The sequence below is a fragment of the Lupinus angustifolius genome, chromosome LG08, assembly GCF_001865875.1.
Source record: "Lupinus angustifolius cultivar Tanjil chromosome LG08, LupAngTanjil_v1.0, whole genome shotgun sequence".
NCBI classification, from domain to species: domain Eukaryota; kingdom Viridiplantae; phylum Streptophyta; class Magnoliopsida; order Fabales; family Fabaceae; genus Lupinus; species Lupinus angustifolius.
In genome coordinates, this window is record NC_032016.1 from 151336 (window position 1) to 168256 (window position 16921).

At 32.1% G+C, this 16921-nt stretch overlaps 3 protein-coding genes across 7 annotated transcripts; all 3 read right to left on the bottom strand.

Annotated features, from left to right (window-relative positions):
• LOC109353264 (LEAF RUST 10 DISEASE-RESISTANCE LOCUS RECEPTOR-LIKE PROTEIN KINASE-like 1.4) lies at nucleotides 351-5490 on the bottom strand. Of its 5 annotated transcripts, none has more exons than XM_019595468.1 (6): nucleotides 4767-5490; nucleotides 2875-2907; nucleotides 2298-2624; nucleotides 1156-2054; nucleotides 531-598; nucleotides 452-472 (listed from the first exon to the last, which is right to left on the bottom strand). In XM_019595468.1, the coding sequence occupies exons 1-5, from the start codon at nucleotides 5452-5454 to the stop codon at nucleotides 575-577; spliced, it is 1971 nt and encodes a 656-aa protein (XP_019451013.1). In that variant the 5' UTR covers nucleotides 5455-5490; the 3' UTR covers nucleotides 452-472; nucleotides 531-574. The 5 variants fall into 5 exon arrangements, with proteins under 5 accessions (XP_019451012.1, XP_019451009.1, XP_019451014.1 ...); XM_019595466.1 differs by having other exon boundaries at nucleotides 531-601; nucleotides 4767-5489; XM_019595467.1 differs by having other exon boundaries at nucleotides 351-598.
• Nucleotides 7178-9106, bottom strand: LOC109353670 (pentatricopeptide repeat-containing protein At2g37320-like). Its single transcript, XM_019596019.1, is given in 2 exon segments — nucleotides 7178-7575; nucleotides 7577-9106. Coding segments are annotated over 2 exon segments (1515 nt in total). The 5' UTR covers nucleotides 9064-9106; the 3' UTR covers nucleotides 7178-7547.
• Nucleotides 11839-14513, bottom strand: LOC109353702 (protein NtpR-like). Its single transcript, XM_019596057.1, has 4 exons — nucleotides 14303-14513; nucleotides 13109-13839; nucleotides 12564-12764; nucleotides 11839-12107 (listed from the first exon to the last, which is right to left on the bottom strand). Exons 1-4 carry the CDS (start codon nucleotides 14391-14393, stop codon nucleotides 11871-11873), a joined length of 1260 nt encoding a protein of 419 aa, XP_019451602.1. The 5' UTR covers nucleotides 14394-14513; the 3' UTR covers nucleotides 11839-11870.

Below are 16921 nucleotides of genomic sequence, written 5' to 3' on the forward strand. Positions count from 1 at the left end.
TAGATCAACTACTAATGTAAAGTATGATTGGATCCCTAGATAGACGCAAAACTAATGATCTAATTTCTGAAAGCGATATTTGTTAGAAGAAACAATTACCTACGCATCACGAAAATGATTTATTCCTTACCCATAGGGCGAAAAAATACCTTAATTATATAAAAAAACAATTAGATAAAGTAGTTACAATAATATACTAATAGATAACAAGTGAGAAAACATTCTTTACAAACTAACAGAACTGCATAATCTTAGTATTATCTGTAATTAAATCATAATCTTAGTATTTTCAAATGCTACTTCATGCTCCAAAATCCCAAATATACATTATTCCTATACCTGCCATAAGGTAAGTCCATTATAAAAGCTGAATTAAATGTTAAAGTATGGTCTCAAATAATCTGATACATTCCTCAAAAATAGTCCAAGAGTTGTTTAGTATTAGTACTATAAAATGAGCTAAAGATTCACCACAACATACATGTCTATATGCATCATATAACACCAAAACCTACCTACTAATGTAATTCTGAATGCTTATTAAGAACATCCCTCTCTTCAATTGCACATGTTCTTAAGCTGTTCTTCTTAGCATCTCCTGCTGTACCAAGATAAGGGAAATTCAGTACTTGTCATGTATCTACTACTTTTTTCGATAAGGAAAAATTGTATTAAATTGAGCACAAGGGGTACTGGAAAACAAAGCTACTAAACAGAAAGAAGACAATAACAATAACAGTTAATTGATTAACTGTGTAGTTAATCGATTAACTGGGTAAGTGTTAATCGATTAACTGGGTAAGTGTTAATTGATTAATTGGGTAAGTGTTAATCGATTAACACTATAGTTGATCGATTAAGTAGTTAGAAAATGACACATTTTACACATTTAACACATGTTGAATTGTTTTACAATATGTGTTTATTAGTTAGTTAGGTAAGTTTGTTACCTATTCATGTACTATAAATAAGGCTTTTCATGCCTTGATCGATAATGTGAATTCATCATAATATTCATTTTATGTTTTCGCAATATTTTCGGATCTAGCTCATTGACACCAATACAATAATTTTAGGATCTAATCAAGGCCTTGATCAAAAGAAATTGAAATCTTATAGAAATTAATAGGAACTAGATGTAGAAATATCACTAACCTGTTTATCATCAAATGAATCTGTTGAAGAAAGTGGATAATGTACATTGTTCAAAAGCATAACTTCTTCTGTCCTAACATTCACTACATCAGCTTCCCTTGTTGCACCAAATTCATCACTCTTGATTCCTCTCAAGACCTCCAACACTTCATCCATAGAGGGTCTCATGTCCCTCTGCTGCTGCAAACACCGGAATGCTAATTCGGCAACTCCTGTTGTCATCCTCCGTATACCGTAGTCTTTGTCATATCCAAGATTTGGATCAACCAAGTCATGAAGTTCTTGGTTTTGAATTTTATTAACAGCCATGTTGGCTAAATTCACATCGTTGCGATGCCTGCTAACATCCACGGCTTGTAGCGATGATATAAGCTCAATTAAGACAACTCCGAAGCTATAGACATCACTCTTATCAGTGAGTTGGTAGCACTGATAATACTCCGGGTCAACATAGCCAGGTGTTCCTTGAGGAGCAGTTGACACATGAGTAGCGTCAACCGGGAACAACCTTGACAGGCCGAAATCAGCAACCTTCACACAAAAATTGTCATCCAGGAGAATGTTGTTCGATTTAACATCGCGGTGTATGACATCTGATGCATGGAGGTAGGCTAGTGCCTCAGCTGTTTCAATAGCAATGTTTAGTCTTACAGGCCAAGAAACGAAATTAGAATTCGCTCGATTTCCATGAAGATGGTCATCCACTGTTCCATTTGATATGAATTCATAAACTAGGAGAAGTTCTCGGCTATGTCTCGAAGTGCATCCGAAAAGTGTTACCAGGTTCTTATGCCTTAACCGGGCCAGAATCTCAACTTCATTCATGAACTGCCGAACTCTTTTAAAATTGCTCTCATAATGGCGTTTCACGGCAACTACGCGTCCATCTTTGAGTTCACCTGATCAACAATCCGAATATAGTTTTAGGAAATCATTAAAAGCATATACTGAACAATGAATTACATGAGAAATGGACAGAATAATTCTTTTATATGCTTTTGTTCACTATGTTTAACAATATATAAATTTCTAGTTAACTGCACATATAACATGGTTAGTAATCAATAATCAACATTGTAATCCATTAGGTGCAAGCATTATTTTCCTTGGCCTAAATACAAATGAAATTATCTTCTTCTTACCTTTATAAACAGTACCGAAACCTCCATCGCCAAGCTCTCTAGAAGGGTTAAAATTATCGGTAGCTTCCTCTAATTCATCAATGGTAAACACCTGGACACCAAAGTAGAAGCTCTTCATCGGCGGCACAGAGTCAGTCTTGGAAGAGGTGTAAGAAGGGACGCTTTGTGACATATTAGTTGTCGAGGTAAAAGCACCATTGCTCGAAGGAGGCGTGAAGAGGTCTTCGCTTCTTGGTTGCTTAGCAGCAGCGACTTTTTTCTTTCGTTTCACCATAAACCAAACAATACCAAGAATGGCAACAAGGGCGACGGCTCCTGCAGCAGCACCTAAAGATAATGCTAGAAGTTAGTAAAACTTATGTTTCCAACAGGAATGCTAGCGATACACTCTTTTCAACACCGATTATTTTTGGTGAAGTTCATGCGAAAACCACTAAATGGAGTGTGGACTCGTGTAATTAAGTGGATCTCACGCGAAGCTCGCTCGATCGTAAAAAAGTTTTGGTTGAAGATAGAGCAAATATTAGCATTTCTGTTATGAAAATTCTTTCCATGTAATAACAAAAATGAAAGTTACCTATTGCAACACCTACTTTGCTCTTTTTTCCACCTGCAACATTCATATAAAAAGTAAGAGAACAATGTCGAAATAAGGAATTAGATAAGGACAAAACCATAAGAAAGGGTACTTCTAGATCCAGATTTGAACATCTAAACAAAAAAAGCTTCATTTTCTTCCTTAACTGAAATAGTGAATTCTTAACAAAACTGCAAATTATGTTACAAGAGAAAATGGTAACTAGTGAATTTCCTTAAAACATATGAGTATGCTGTATGCATATATTCTATCTGCTGATCCGCACGCGATCAGCAGCCTCCGACCACTGAGGACTACATAGTTATCGGGCATGGGAAAAGCAAAGAACGACAACTAAGATATTGAGTCTTGAACAAAAATGTTAAGACAATATTTCCGAGTTTTTTCTAGTTATAAAGTCTTTCGCTCATCCCCTCATATCCGATGTGGGACTTTACACTTGAATATACCCAACACACGACTGAAACACTAAATCGAACTTTTTATAGGAACAAACAAAAATACACCTACAGGACTCACCTAATGGACATGAAGATGGAAAAGAACCATTCTTGCAATAGCAAGTGATGAATAACCCTGTCTCTGGGCTATAACTACAGCTCCCACCAGAGATTTTGCATTCATCACATAAAACAGTATTCTTTTTGACAATTTCACAATCAAATGAAGTGCATGGTAGATCATCATGCACATCACAAAGCAGTGTTGGAATTTGACTTAGTGTGATGCTTATGAATATGATTAAGAATGAAAAAAACATGGTTGGATGAATAAGATGCATCTTCAGAAACATAAAGATTGGTTTAGAAATACAAAGTAGATTGGATACTGAAATAGATAACAGTACTATTGATGCAAATGCAAATTTAGGTAACCTATTAATCATTGAAGACTACACTAAATATGTATTACCTAACTCTACTAAACATTAAAAAAATGATATAATTTTGGAGCATGGAGTCAAGAGTTGAAGCTAATAATGACCAAATTTTATATCTAATCTAACTACCGCAAACAACTCAACCAAACTCTATTCGATGTTAGGTTTATTCAAATATGAAGTCTCATATTAGATATAAGGGGAGAAATGAAATAGTTTATAAATAAAAAAGACTCATAAAACTAATGCCTCAATATTATTTTAGTGTCTCACTTCTGACTCTTCACTCTTTTAATATTCCTATACCAATGGAACTCTCTAATGATTAGAGGCTATTCAACAATCGATGAATACATCCAAAGTCAAATGAGGTGTGACATATTTTAAATTTTTTATCATAGATATTTAAAGTCCAAATAACTTATGGAACCAAATATAAGGAGGAAAAACCAAAACCATTGAATTATTGAACCCCTTAATTTGTATGAGTCATATTAGAAATGGTCAATAATTTTCTACTTATCCCAAAAGTCAAACATGACATGGACTTTCTTGTGTAACAAGTAATTGCTGACCCAGTCTTCTAGGGCATTGTGACCATTTTGAGAAACTGTGTGATCCTAAAATAGTATTCTTCCACCATCTTGCCTTAGAAAGATTTTAGAGAGACATATATATTCAAGTGTGTGAAATTTACAAGAGTAATGTATATAAGTGATTCAGTATCTGATAAGCACTAATGAATAAGTGAACTAATAAAGTACAAGTCAATTGAACTGATCGATTTGGTTTGGAACAATTTGATTTGTGAAATTGGAATAAAAAATTCAATTAAATTGATCGATTTTATAAAAATCAGTCTAATATCATGTAAACAAATTCGTTTATTGTGATTTCAGTTTCTATTTTAGATCGGTCTGTATCAGAATACCCTAATCGGTCTCAAATATTGCTTATAACATTTGACTCTGCATGAAATTAACAATAGTACCTGAGCCTGGACATGAAGTTCCATCATTGCAACAACTGAATTTCCCATCATAAACTATGCACACCCCACCATTATTGTTCATGCATGTGTTGCACTCATCATAATTTTCCCAATCCAACCCAAAACCAACTCGTAATGCTTCTGGAATCAGATCCATATTTGAATTCACACTTCCAACTTGGGACAATAAAATAGGAACATAAACACTTGTGCAATACTCAAAAGCAAAATTCCCTAAACTATAATACACACTTTTATCACCACAGGTTTTACTATTACTCGCTGGAGGATTATTTGAAGTGCAATCATATAACAATGTCACGTTTTGTAGTCCACCATCAAAACGAAATATGGTGCCATCAAAGGTTGTTGTATGGTAACTAGTTAAACAAAGGTTGTCCCATAAATCATCCCTAGCAACTGTGAGATTTTGTGTTTTCAAGTCCCAACCAAGAATCCTATATGTCACCGAATTTACGCTGAACTTCGGGACATTGCTTTCGCAACTTACACTTACTTCGCCGCAGTAGTCTGGCCTGTTTCCACCCGAGAATGGATACGTGAGGTTTATTATGCTTCCACAACTATAAGCATCATTGCACTTGGTGTAATCATTGGCAAAAACATATGTTGAGATCATAAAAGTGAATAAAATGGAACAAGATTGGTGAAACAAGAGGGTTTTCATTCTTGTAAGGCTTAGAAGAATGGTGGAGAATATGAAGATTAATATAGTTAATAAACTAGCACGCGTAGAAGACTATAATAATGAGATTTAAGTAATCAATTCATGTTTCACATTCAATACATGAAAATTTCAGGAGTTTGAAGTTTCTTCTAGGAACCTTGATGAACACGGCAATGTATTTGAATTTGTTAATTAGTTTTGGAAAAAGTCTTATTTTTTTTTTGTATAACTAAGTGTATTCTCTCACTTTTTGCATAAGAAACTAATCTATTTCAGGGTTTGTGGTTGTCTCTCTCAACAAGTGTCACTCTCAGAAATCGAACTATCGAATTTTATTCTAGATTGGTTGTTTCTCTGATTTCAAAGTTCCTAAAGTATCCTTCCAGAAGGTCCATGCCCAACAAACCTTTCTATATTTATTTATATATTTGGACAAATTGTTTTAAGAGTATAATATATGCACCATAAGTATAAATATTTGTATACAATAAGTATATTATTCATCATTAATTTATATTATTTTTTAAATATGAACGGTGGACGATACAATAACAATATATAAGACTCTTACATTCTTGTATATACATTTTTTCTTCTCTTTCTCTTGCATTATTTGATTTCTTATTTATGACATTCATCTTTTCTATTTAGAGGACACATGTTTATGTAATTTCAATTATTAAACCTTATGAGAAGCAAGTACAAACGTGGGGTGTAGTTTATTCTATATCTTGTTAAGCTTAATCCATATTTTACAACTATCACTTACACTTTTAATACTTTATATTTGAATAATCCACAAAACCAGAAAACATATATTAAGGTTGAGTGTGAAATTGAATAACATAGTAAGGTCTACTCAATCAATCAAAAACCTACCAAAATTCAATACTATCATGACGAAAACTTTGACTCTACACTATATATTTTATATGATTCTTGACAACAATGGTTTTATTAAATTCCTAAATAATACTAAAATAAAAATACGATTTGGAGAAACTATAGATTAAGTCCAACAATCAATGGGTTAGAGTTGTTATGTTCATATTCCTAGTAATTCTATGAATGTGTTTTGTGAAGTGGATACCTCAACCTGACTGTAAAACTTAATGTTGATGGGAGTTGTAAAGATAACAATCGTAGAATTGGTTTACGAGCTTGGTTTTAGAGATGTAGCTCGCCAATCTAATTCTATGGATACAATGAAACTCGAACAACCACATTTGATCTGTATAAACATTACCCTGATAGCATATGAAGTTCCTTGAACAATATGATATCTTACCACCGATAAATCCTTAATCCTCCCCCTTTTACTATAACTTCGGAATGTTCTTATAAATATGGCTAATAATAGGTAAATAAGTAGTGATTTCAAATTCAGAGGTTAAGTATATTCTGACAACTTTATTAAGGCATAATTTGATTTTTTGGATAATAGTCCAAAAGTTATATAGTTCGTAGTACTGGTTTTGGTGTGTCAGACGTGGTTCTATGTGGTTCGTCACTTTTATAAGAAATCGCTATATTTTCCCCTCAGAGTCTACTTACGAGTTTTATGTGGTTCTTAACTAATATCCAATGCAGCAAAACTTATCACAAGATGTTACACCAACCAAAACTTGAGATACCCTTCAGATTGTAAATAAAAGTATAAACCCCACAGCTATGTTTTCTGAAATGAAATTTGCATAAACAACATAATAGTGTTTCATACATATACAAGTACAATGATATTCAATATTATTTCACTGCTGTCAGCTTCAATGTAACAGTAACAGTTGATTTTGTCCATGAAAACTTTTCCCCTTTTCTTTTGCAAAAAATGATAATTATTTGCATATCATGCTTGCCCAATGTACTATGTCCAACTTAGCCTACAAAAATGTCTATTTTTCTTCCTGGCAAGGTGCATAAGCGCAATTTCAACAAGTATCATAGATAGCACAATCCATATTGCATGCATTGCATCTTGAATGCCCGTCACGCATGAAGATTTCGTGGACCAGAAAATTTAGACCCCCAGTTTCCGCCTATGCCAAATCGCAAGGTGCTGGAAAAACTAGAAAGCCGTGACCACGGAATTAGCATTACGAAAACCAAATATTTTCGTCCTCATACGTGTGTCTGAGGGCCTAAACTACTCATGTGGTCTATCAGATTATGCATTATCAAACTAATTTCAGTCATTCTACTGTTTGATTTATCTTGGGCTTCAAATCTGTGGACTTTGCTTTTGACTTCAATCCAACTACAACCAGGATTCGGTTTTAGACCTCTGTCTTTCATCAACTTTCGCACTCGTGCTACCTGATTCCACCAACCGACGCTGGCATACAGATTCGCCAGTTGTAGAAGTGTCGCAGGGCACCCTGGTTCCAATAATAGCCTGCTCTCTGCTGCCTGGATCCCAATCCAAACATCTCCATGAAGCCTAGAGGAATTGAGCAGTGAACCCCATATGACAGCATTAGGACAAACAGGCATATTTCGGATGAAGTCACGCGCCTCCAAAAGAAGACCAGCTCGACCTAGAAGATCCACGATGCAAGAATAATGATCTAGTTCCGGTGGAACACCATGCTCAACCATAGAATTGAAGTAAACCTGAGCTTCTTTGACAAGACCTCCATGCCGACACGAAGATAAGACGCCAAGGTAAGTAACTGCATCCGGACTAACACCTTGCTTCATCATCTCTTCAAAGAGATCAATTGCATCTTGAGCAAGTCCATGCTGTGCATACCCAGCAATCATCGAGTTCCATGTGACAACATCACTTCCAGCCATGTTTTCAAATATGTACACGGCATCATCAATTGCACCACACTTCGAATACATGCTAACGAGAGCATTTTCAACATGGAGGTAAAAACAAAAACCCATTCGCAATATTTGACAATGAACACCTTTCCCATGTCCAAGTGCTCCACTTCCCATACAAGCACTCAAAAGACTCGTGTATGTAAAATAATTCGGTCTCAACCCATCCAAACCCCTCATCCGACAAAAGAGCTCCAAACAGACATCAACACGCCATTCTTGCGCGAACCCAGCAATAATCGCAGTCCACGAAACAACATTTCTCTCAGGCATTTCGTCAAACATTTTGTACGCATCACCCAAAAACGCACATTTACTATACAAACTTATCAAAGAAGTTCCAACATAAACATTAGCAATAAACCCAGTTGTTATAACCAAGCAATGATACTGAATTCCTCCCAAAAAGTCACGGTTGGAAGCACAATTGCTCAATGCATATGATAAAAAGCACACATCAAAACCCAACCCATCATGTTCATGTTCCATAAGAACAGAGGAATGAGTAGTAATTGCAGTTGTAGTTTTGAAAGTAGAAGAATCAAGAGGCTTGATTGCATAATTATCATTATTATTTTCCAATATGTGATCAATGAGTTGAAGGTGAGTTCTAAGATTGTGAATATCAGTGGAACGTTTTTTTGGGGTAACAAGGTTAAGGATTCTGAGTGCATTGGTTAATTGTTTGTTTGGTTTTGTGGGTGATAATTTGTGGGAAGAGAAAGGCCTCAAAATTTGATTTTTGAGACGAAGTTTGGTATGGTTTTTGAGGAATGCATTCATTACTTCAATACTGTGAAAACCATTGTCAACCAATCCATCAGAGATAAACATATAAAAGTAGTGTGAAATAAAGAGTTTCTCATAGAAATTATTTTATCTAGGAGTGAGCATGGCCGACAAAGACTTGTCTTTTATCCGATTCAAAATGTTATTGAGTTATTTTTGAACTTTGACTTGATTCTAGACCCGAAAGTAATCTGATTTTAAATGATGATTGAGTTAGATTTTATACTTGGATCCGTTCCTAGACCCTGATTAAATGTAATGTGTATTTATTTTAGATAAAGTATTCTCATTATTAATTATTATTATGAATATGTAATTCGACATATAAAATTATATATATATATTGTTAATCAAAATTATTAATTCCGTCTATAGACCTTTTACATCAAAATTAAAATAATTATGTGGATTGGTATGAATTTTTCACAAATGCTACTTTTTCAGTAAGTCTAGCTTTTTTCAGAATATTTATAGCGTCTTTTTTCTATAAGCTTGTTTATTCAGCTTTACAAAATTTGAACTCACTTAATTTAGTTGAAAAAAATGTTCTTAAAAAACGGTTGCAAATAAAATATAAAATGTTATATATGATTGATCATATAATCGGGGTTACAGAGAGGGGAGATTCCATGCCACCAAGAGGCGTGTTGGTCTAATATGGTGGGGATAGGTGGTTGCCCTTTCGTCGAAGACACAGGTTCGATTCCCGTAAGGGTTGGCAACTCTTTCCCTTCTCCCTAATCCATGATTACTACTCTGATATAGAAAGAAGGTTATCCTTCTCCATTTACTTTTTCTGGCTAAAGACTTTTCTCAATCAGAAAGGCAAGAAGGTACCATAGGAGGTTATGTTAATCTACTAGTAGACATGATCAATAGCTCTTATAGAATGCAATGTAATTGATCAAATGGGGGGCAACTACTTCGACGTCTTCAGAGTTAGAGAAGTGGACAAATGCTACTAGTCTTCTCATCGAATTAACCGTGGCATTTTAATTGTGTATATATTATAAAGAAATTAAAAAATCAATGATACTTTTGATCAAAGATATGACATTGTTTTGTACATGAATTAGGACACAAACATAATAAATGAGTAACCATGGACTAGTTGGGCTAGCTCATGTTTATCCATAATCTGACCTTAAATATTGATTGCATATAATAATAACTTCTTAAAATAGCTTATTTATCAAATAATCTCATATAGTTTATTTTAATCAAATAAACTAGCATTTACCAACAATGTGTTGGTATACTAATGTAAGGTTCCACTAGTTTATTTTAAACAAATAAACTAATATTTATTAGAGGTCAAATATTTGATTCTGGAAAGCAACATCTTTTGGGAATAGGGATGAAAGACTGAAAAAATATGGGTAGTATTTTCCTATACCTATATCCACATTATTTATGAATATCCACGTATGCTTTCAATTTTAATTATATATTTATATATTTTCTAATAATCAATATATAAAAATAATTATTACATTAATATTAAGATACGTATATGATAAATTTATGATTATAGTCCAACTACTGAAATTTATTATGAAATAAAAATAATATAGATAATGTTTAATATTAAAATAATTAAAAAAAATATAATATAAAATTCATTCTAACTCATAAGCTACTATTACAAATACTTATTACATACATTTTTACGTATACTCATATGTTAATTTTTGGTCATCTGTTGGAAGTAATAATCATGCATCTTGAAAAATAGGTCTTGTGATTCATAAGATATTTTATAAACCCTATAAGATATTTATTATTTTCAATTTGCTCTTGTTATATAAGTACCTTATATGAATCAAAATTAATAAACCATTTCTTATTATAAATTCTCTTTTATTTTGATTCATAAGAATTGATTTTTCCTACAACTCCCTCATTTCTTAACTAAAATTAAATTGAAGTGTCATTGGTTCATAATATGGTTTTACAAAATCTCTATTAAGTGAAGCTTGCTTATTAAAGATCCACATTTACTCTCTTATTCTTTTGTATCACTCCATGTGTTAGGACATATAATTAGCTATAAAAACATTTAATAATTATAATTTTAACTTAAATAATTTTTTCAAACTTTGCTACCTTACCTTAGTATTCACAAGAATCTTCTATTTCTTCCATTCAACTTTCAACCATTCTCATTCCATACATTAACAATGAATGGCAACGTGAAGAATAAATTAAGTAGAAACCTTCATTCTTATATAGCTTCAAGATTCTAAATTGTGGTTGTGTACTGAAATCATGAAAAAATGCTATCGATGCGTCCACAATTATGGTCAAAATAATGTTATGGAGATTCTTAAAACTATAATATATATTATGACCACAATTATAGTTACAATGTACAATTTAAAATACTACATACAACAACGTATAAAAACAACATAACAATAATAGAATTGAGAAAATATGAACCCATACAAAATATTTTAAGCAAATATGAATTTTCTTTATTCAAAATATATTACATCTTGTCTCTTAACACAGAGTGAAGTTTCACACTCTAGAGAGAAATTAAAACACACATCCTCTAGTTAAAATTAAAAAAAAAATTATATTAGAGAACCTCCTTATCAAAATATAACATGATGGAATCACATCTTCTATTCCAAAGTTGTATTACTCCATGTACTCTTTACTTTTTATTGGTCAGGAAAATAAAACTAGAATTAAATATATATTGACTTTATATTTTCTGAACAATAAAAACGAAAAAATATTAAGTGGTACATATTTTAGGACAAAGATGTATTCTCATGCATGATGAAATACAATTATTGAAGGCCATGTATCTTTATTTCCATTACTTGTGAACAAATCTGAGCCATTGTGTTGTAGAAAGACAAGAGATCAGATAATTGTTCCACAGACATTTTTGTCATTACATTTCTTGCCAACTTTTCTCTTTCTTCATTTAGCTTCACTCTCTCTTTGTATGATCCTGCATTCCTAACTGTTGCACCCATTTGTTTTAGCCTTATCTCTTGTTGCACACTCAAGGCTTTGTTTGACTGAAAATTTATACATAAATCATTACAAAACAAGAAAAAGGAAACTCAAAATGAAGAAAAAAAGCTGTGAAAAGTGTTTTCTAATTGCATGTGTGACTGCAATATTATGGGTTTGAATCATAGTCACATGATATGTGGTTCTTTGGTATAAGTGCGGATACGTAGTACGTGATACGTAGTACGTGATACGCTAGGGTATCTGCAGATTCATTTTTAATGCTGTTTTTGTATGTTTGAATCAACTTTTGTTTCACCGTATGAGAAATATACAAGGATAAAATTATTTCTTTTTTATTGTAAACCATTCACGTAAATGAGTTTATCAGTTATTATTCTTTTCTTTATCGAAACCGTAGCTAAAAGTTCGGCCCATTTCTTAAAGGGAACCAGTTTGCAGAAGAACTACGAATTGGTATACGAGAGAATCAATTTGCTACTAGAGTTGTGTGATAGTACCTCAAGAAATTCTGCCCCAGCTTCAAGTTCAGACTCTTGGATGGAGTTAATTCCATGATTGTAGAGATCTTTAGCAAGTGAGAAACTACGCACTATACTTTTTCTTTTGGTTTCCATTTCCTTATTAAGCTTTAGAGGCTTTTCTACAGATATTAAGCTATTCTGCTTCTTCTGGTAAGCAACCACTGCCTTCACAAATTCCTGCATCAGTTTCCATAAAATTGTAAATATGAACTCAAGATCAAACCAATGTATTAAATATTGGAGCAATAATATGTCTTTTTATCAATGGTTATAAAGTAAGATAGCGGCCACACTATTGCGGTTGTGGAGACGCATCACACCGCAATTGTGTTGAGACTCTGAATCACAATGATAATAACGTATCGAGCTGCAATACAACAGCATTGTGCTGCATTGAAGTCAAAAATGATTTTTAATCATAGAATAATTGACATTTACAATGGCCACAATAGCCGCAATCGTATTAATGATAACTATGACTACAATCACAAGGACAATTTAAAACAAAACTATTTTCATACCTTATAAGCAAAAGGGCATCCTGGGTAATCAAATTCTTCAGAATCAGGCTTCCTCATACGTTCAGGGTGAAATTGCAATCCCATTATAAACTTACCCTCTTGAGGATTATAAGCATCTGGGTCATAAAAACCTTCTATCAAACCATCTGGTGCAAATGCCATTGGAACAAAACGTTGTGCCAAACCCTTAACACCTTGATGGTGATAACTATTAACACAAATATCCATTTCCCCTTCTTCCAAAGAATCCTTAAACCAATGATGCAAAGGTGTGTTTTCAACCACTTTAACCTCATGCCTATGCCCATCATAATCATCATAGTTTATATGCATCACTTTTTCATTCTCTGGGTACTTTTTTGAAAGCTCTTTCCCTATATCTTGATATAGGGTACCCCCACATGCAACATTAAGAATCTGTGATCCTCTACATATTCCCATGTAAGGAATGTTTCTTTCTAAGCAAAGCTTGGCTAGGCTTAACTCTATTGAATCTTTCTCTTTATCAATACTTGTGTCACTAACATGAAGTCTTCTAATTTCATCTAATTCTTCTTCAGAAAGATCTATGGTATCTTGTTCATACCATGAAGGATCTATGTCTTCTCCTTCACATAGAAGAACACCATGTATTGGTTCAAAACTTTCCAACAACATGTGTACTCCTGATACACGTGGAACAATGACAGGTACTGCACCATATTCTACTATAAGATCAAGGTGGTATTCACCTGAAAAATCACATCATAACTAATTAACAACTTTGATGAAAAAAGATGTTATATTTTTCATCTTTTGTTGTGTAATATACAAGAATTCCAAATAGAATTTATACAATAAAAATGAATAATATGCAAGAATTGTACTCATAACATAATAAAAAATGTATCACTCAGCAATTGTTTCTCACTCATTTTTTCTAGAATTTAATTAGCACAACCAGGAACATTAGAACCACAATTATAGTCGTGATAAAGTTACAAACATTATTATGACTATGATCTGATATGAGAATGTATGTTGTTATCATAATCTAATTGTTAACACTATCAAAATCATGTTGTTAGGGTTGAATATCACAATTTAAAACCATATTTTCACACAGTGGAATAAACACAAAAAATAGAAGAAATTATTTTTTTTCAGCATTACAAAACATGATTTGATTGAAGGGTTGAGAGAAAGGAAGGTTACCCACGAAATCAACGAATTTGTTCTTGCGAACGGTTCTTCTAGAAACAATTAGAACACGAGGGAGAATAGTAGAGAGATCTGAAGAGGTCATTATATGTAACTATTGAGTTTATAGAACTATAGTAATGGAAATCTTTATCTCAAGAATTTGTGTTCTTATTATAATGAAAGGATAATGGGTACTTATAAAAGAACTAATCTTGTATTATACCAATTGATTTCTTGCATCTTGGCTTAATATTTATATATACATGATAAGGACTAGTTTGCGACGACAACTTTTCCCCACGGTTTTTTTTGCGACAATATTTTATTGTTTTAATTGAGAAATAATTTCAGAGCTTTCACTTTTTTTAAGTTTTCTTAATGTTGTTGCTTGTTGACTTTGACTTAGGGAGCATTGCAGTATTGCACTGAAGAATATGTATAATGGGTTTCACGTGAAAATAAATTTAAAAAATAAGTATTTGATATGGTGTATTTGTCTTTTATATCCCCATATTTTTTTTATATTATTTATATTTATACACAATAATTTTAGGAAAAAAATACATACATGTGTTGTATATATACTCAAAACATTTTTCAATAAACAATGTGTGTTTATTAGGTAGATGGAGCTTGGGTCCCTTTAATGTACCCATATATATGAAAAAAATGTCTAGTCACATTTCACTCCCCATAAAACAATCACTAATACAATATCAATAATATAGTATCAATAATTAAACTAACATGGGTATAGTGGTAGAGATTTATATTTGATGATTCAATAATTAAGTTATACTACTGAAAAATAATAAATAATTTTATTTACATCATTTCACAAAATAAAGGTGGTGACCATGTATTATTGATCTAAAAACAACATTTTGATAAAAAAAAAATCACTTCCCTATATATATAGAATATGAAGGAGGAAGGTTGGCTAGTCAAAAATAGAATTGGAATTGGTATATAAAGGATGTGATTGCGCAGATAAATGAGGATTTATTTAGTGTAATACTTATCCATTTTTTCTAGATTCGAATGAAATGCCTTTTTTTCAGCTTTGTTTGTTACCTTATATACAATGTTTTCATAATAGCATAACCATGTTGACTTTTCCACAAAAGGAAATCATATCCATTACCTAATTAGAAATACAATTTGAATTAGGATAGATATCTTGCTTAGTCATTGCCAACGCAATAGTTTTAACACTAATAATTATAGTACTTTATTTCACATAAAAGGTTATAGCTAGATATTCATTTTCTAGTGATGATAAGATCCAATATTTACTAGCTACCACCGGAAAGAATTTGGCTGAATGCTTAAGGGATAATGCAATTATTTATTGATTCGAAAATCAACTACTGAAATTATTATAAGGTATAAACACTATTTTACTTTGTAGATGTGATAGGGATTTTAGTTATGTTGTATTTATCACAATTATGAGAAAATATAACAAATATGTTCCCAATTTTTTAGTACGATAAGGGTATTTTCTTACCATTTTGGATAAGTAACTAATCCTTTTTGGATATGTGTTTGTCTCTCATAATAAATATTGCTATTAGAAATCGAACTATTGACATTTTGATTATCCTATAAATCTACCAGTGCTTTATATCTTTAGACCAATATATTGTTGGTATACGTCCCCAATTATGGTCATGATATTGTTGGTACACCTCCTCAATGGTCATGATATTGTTGGTACACGTTCCCAATTATGATCATGATATTATTGTGGAGAATCCAAAACCGCAATATTATAGTCGCAATTATGACAATAAACAGGGAAATTTAAAATTAAAAATAAAACAAAAAATTAGTCCAAAATATTAATTGAAACAGCAAACATTGAATATGGTTAGATTGTTTTATTTTAAAACCAATCAATCCAGATTGACTTTTTATTTCAACTCTAGGAACCAGACAGATCCAAATTAGTCTGAATTAATTTGGCTTATAAAATATGCAATGTTACTTTTCTTATGGTGTAGGAATTAGTAAAAGAATATATCATTTTACTATTACAATTATTGGGTTTAGAAGAATTGTTGATGGATGGTTTGTAAAAGAAAGTTGTATTTTTTTGTACTACTAAAAATATATCTTCATTTTTGGGTATATAATTGTCCATCTTATAAAATGTCTCTCTCAAGAATCAAACTTATAAATTTTTAGTCATTTCAATAGTTTAGCAGGTTTTATATTACTAGATCAACGTTTTATTGATTTACAAAAGTTGGGTTTAATAGTAAAGAAGGGGTTGATCACGTGTTGTTGATGTTTAAAGAGATTATACACGTGTCATGTGATGATAGGAGAAAAACATGTTCAGTATTATCTAAAGTTTTGTCCTAAATTATACTACATTTTTGAAAAGCAGAGAAAAGTTATCATTTCGATATTATTCTCCTATTTAGCTAACTGCATTATACATATTTTTCAATTTACATATCATCATTAATTAAATAAATGCATTAATATGTTTATGAAATACAATTTAACATTGAGTCCATATATATATTAGAGTAAATTATACTGATATTCTTTTAGTTTTAGTGAATCATTTCTCCATTTTTTCACATGCAAAACCCCCTAATTTATATACATACATTACAC

Excerpts from the sequence above, each read along its gene's own strand:
- LOC109353264 (XM_019595464.1), bottom strand. The coding sequence starts at position 5,454 with ATGAAAACCCTCTTGTTTCACCAATCTTGTTCCATTTTATTCACTTTT. Across the intron at positions 2,055-2,297 it reads TTTCGGTACTGTTTATAAAG|GTGAACTCAAAGATGGACGC; the intron begins GTAAGAAGAAGA and ends ATTGTTGATCAG. Across the intron at positions 602-1,155 it reads ATTCATTTGATGATAAACAG|CAGGAGATGCTAAGAAGAAC; the intron begins GTTAGTGATATT and ends ATCTTGGTACAG.
- LOC109353702 (XM_019596057.1), bottom strand. The coding sequence starts at position 14,393 with ATGACCTCTTCAGATCTCTCTACTATTCTCCCTCGTGTTCTAATTGTT. Across the intron at positions 13,840-14,302 it reads CAAATTCGTTGATTTCGTGG|GTGAATACCACCTTGATCTT; the intron begins GTAACCTTCCTT and ends GTGATTTTTCAG. Across the intron at positions 12,108-12,563 it reads CTGGGGCAGAATTTCTTGAG|TCAAACAAAGCCTTGAGTGT; the intron begins GTACTATCACAC and ends ATAAATTTTCAG.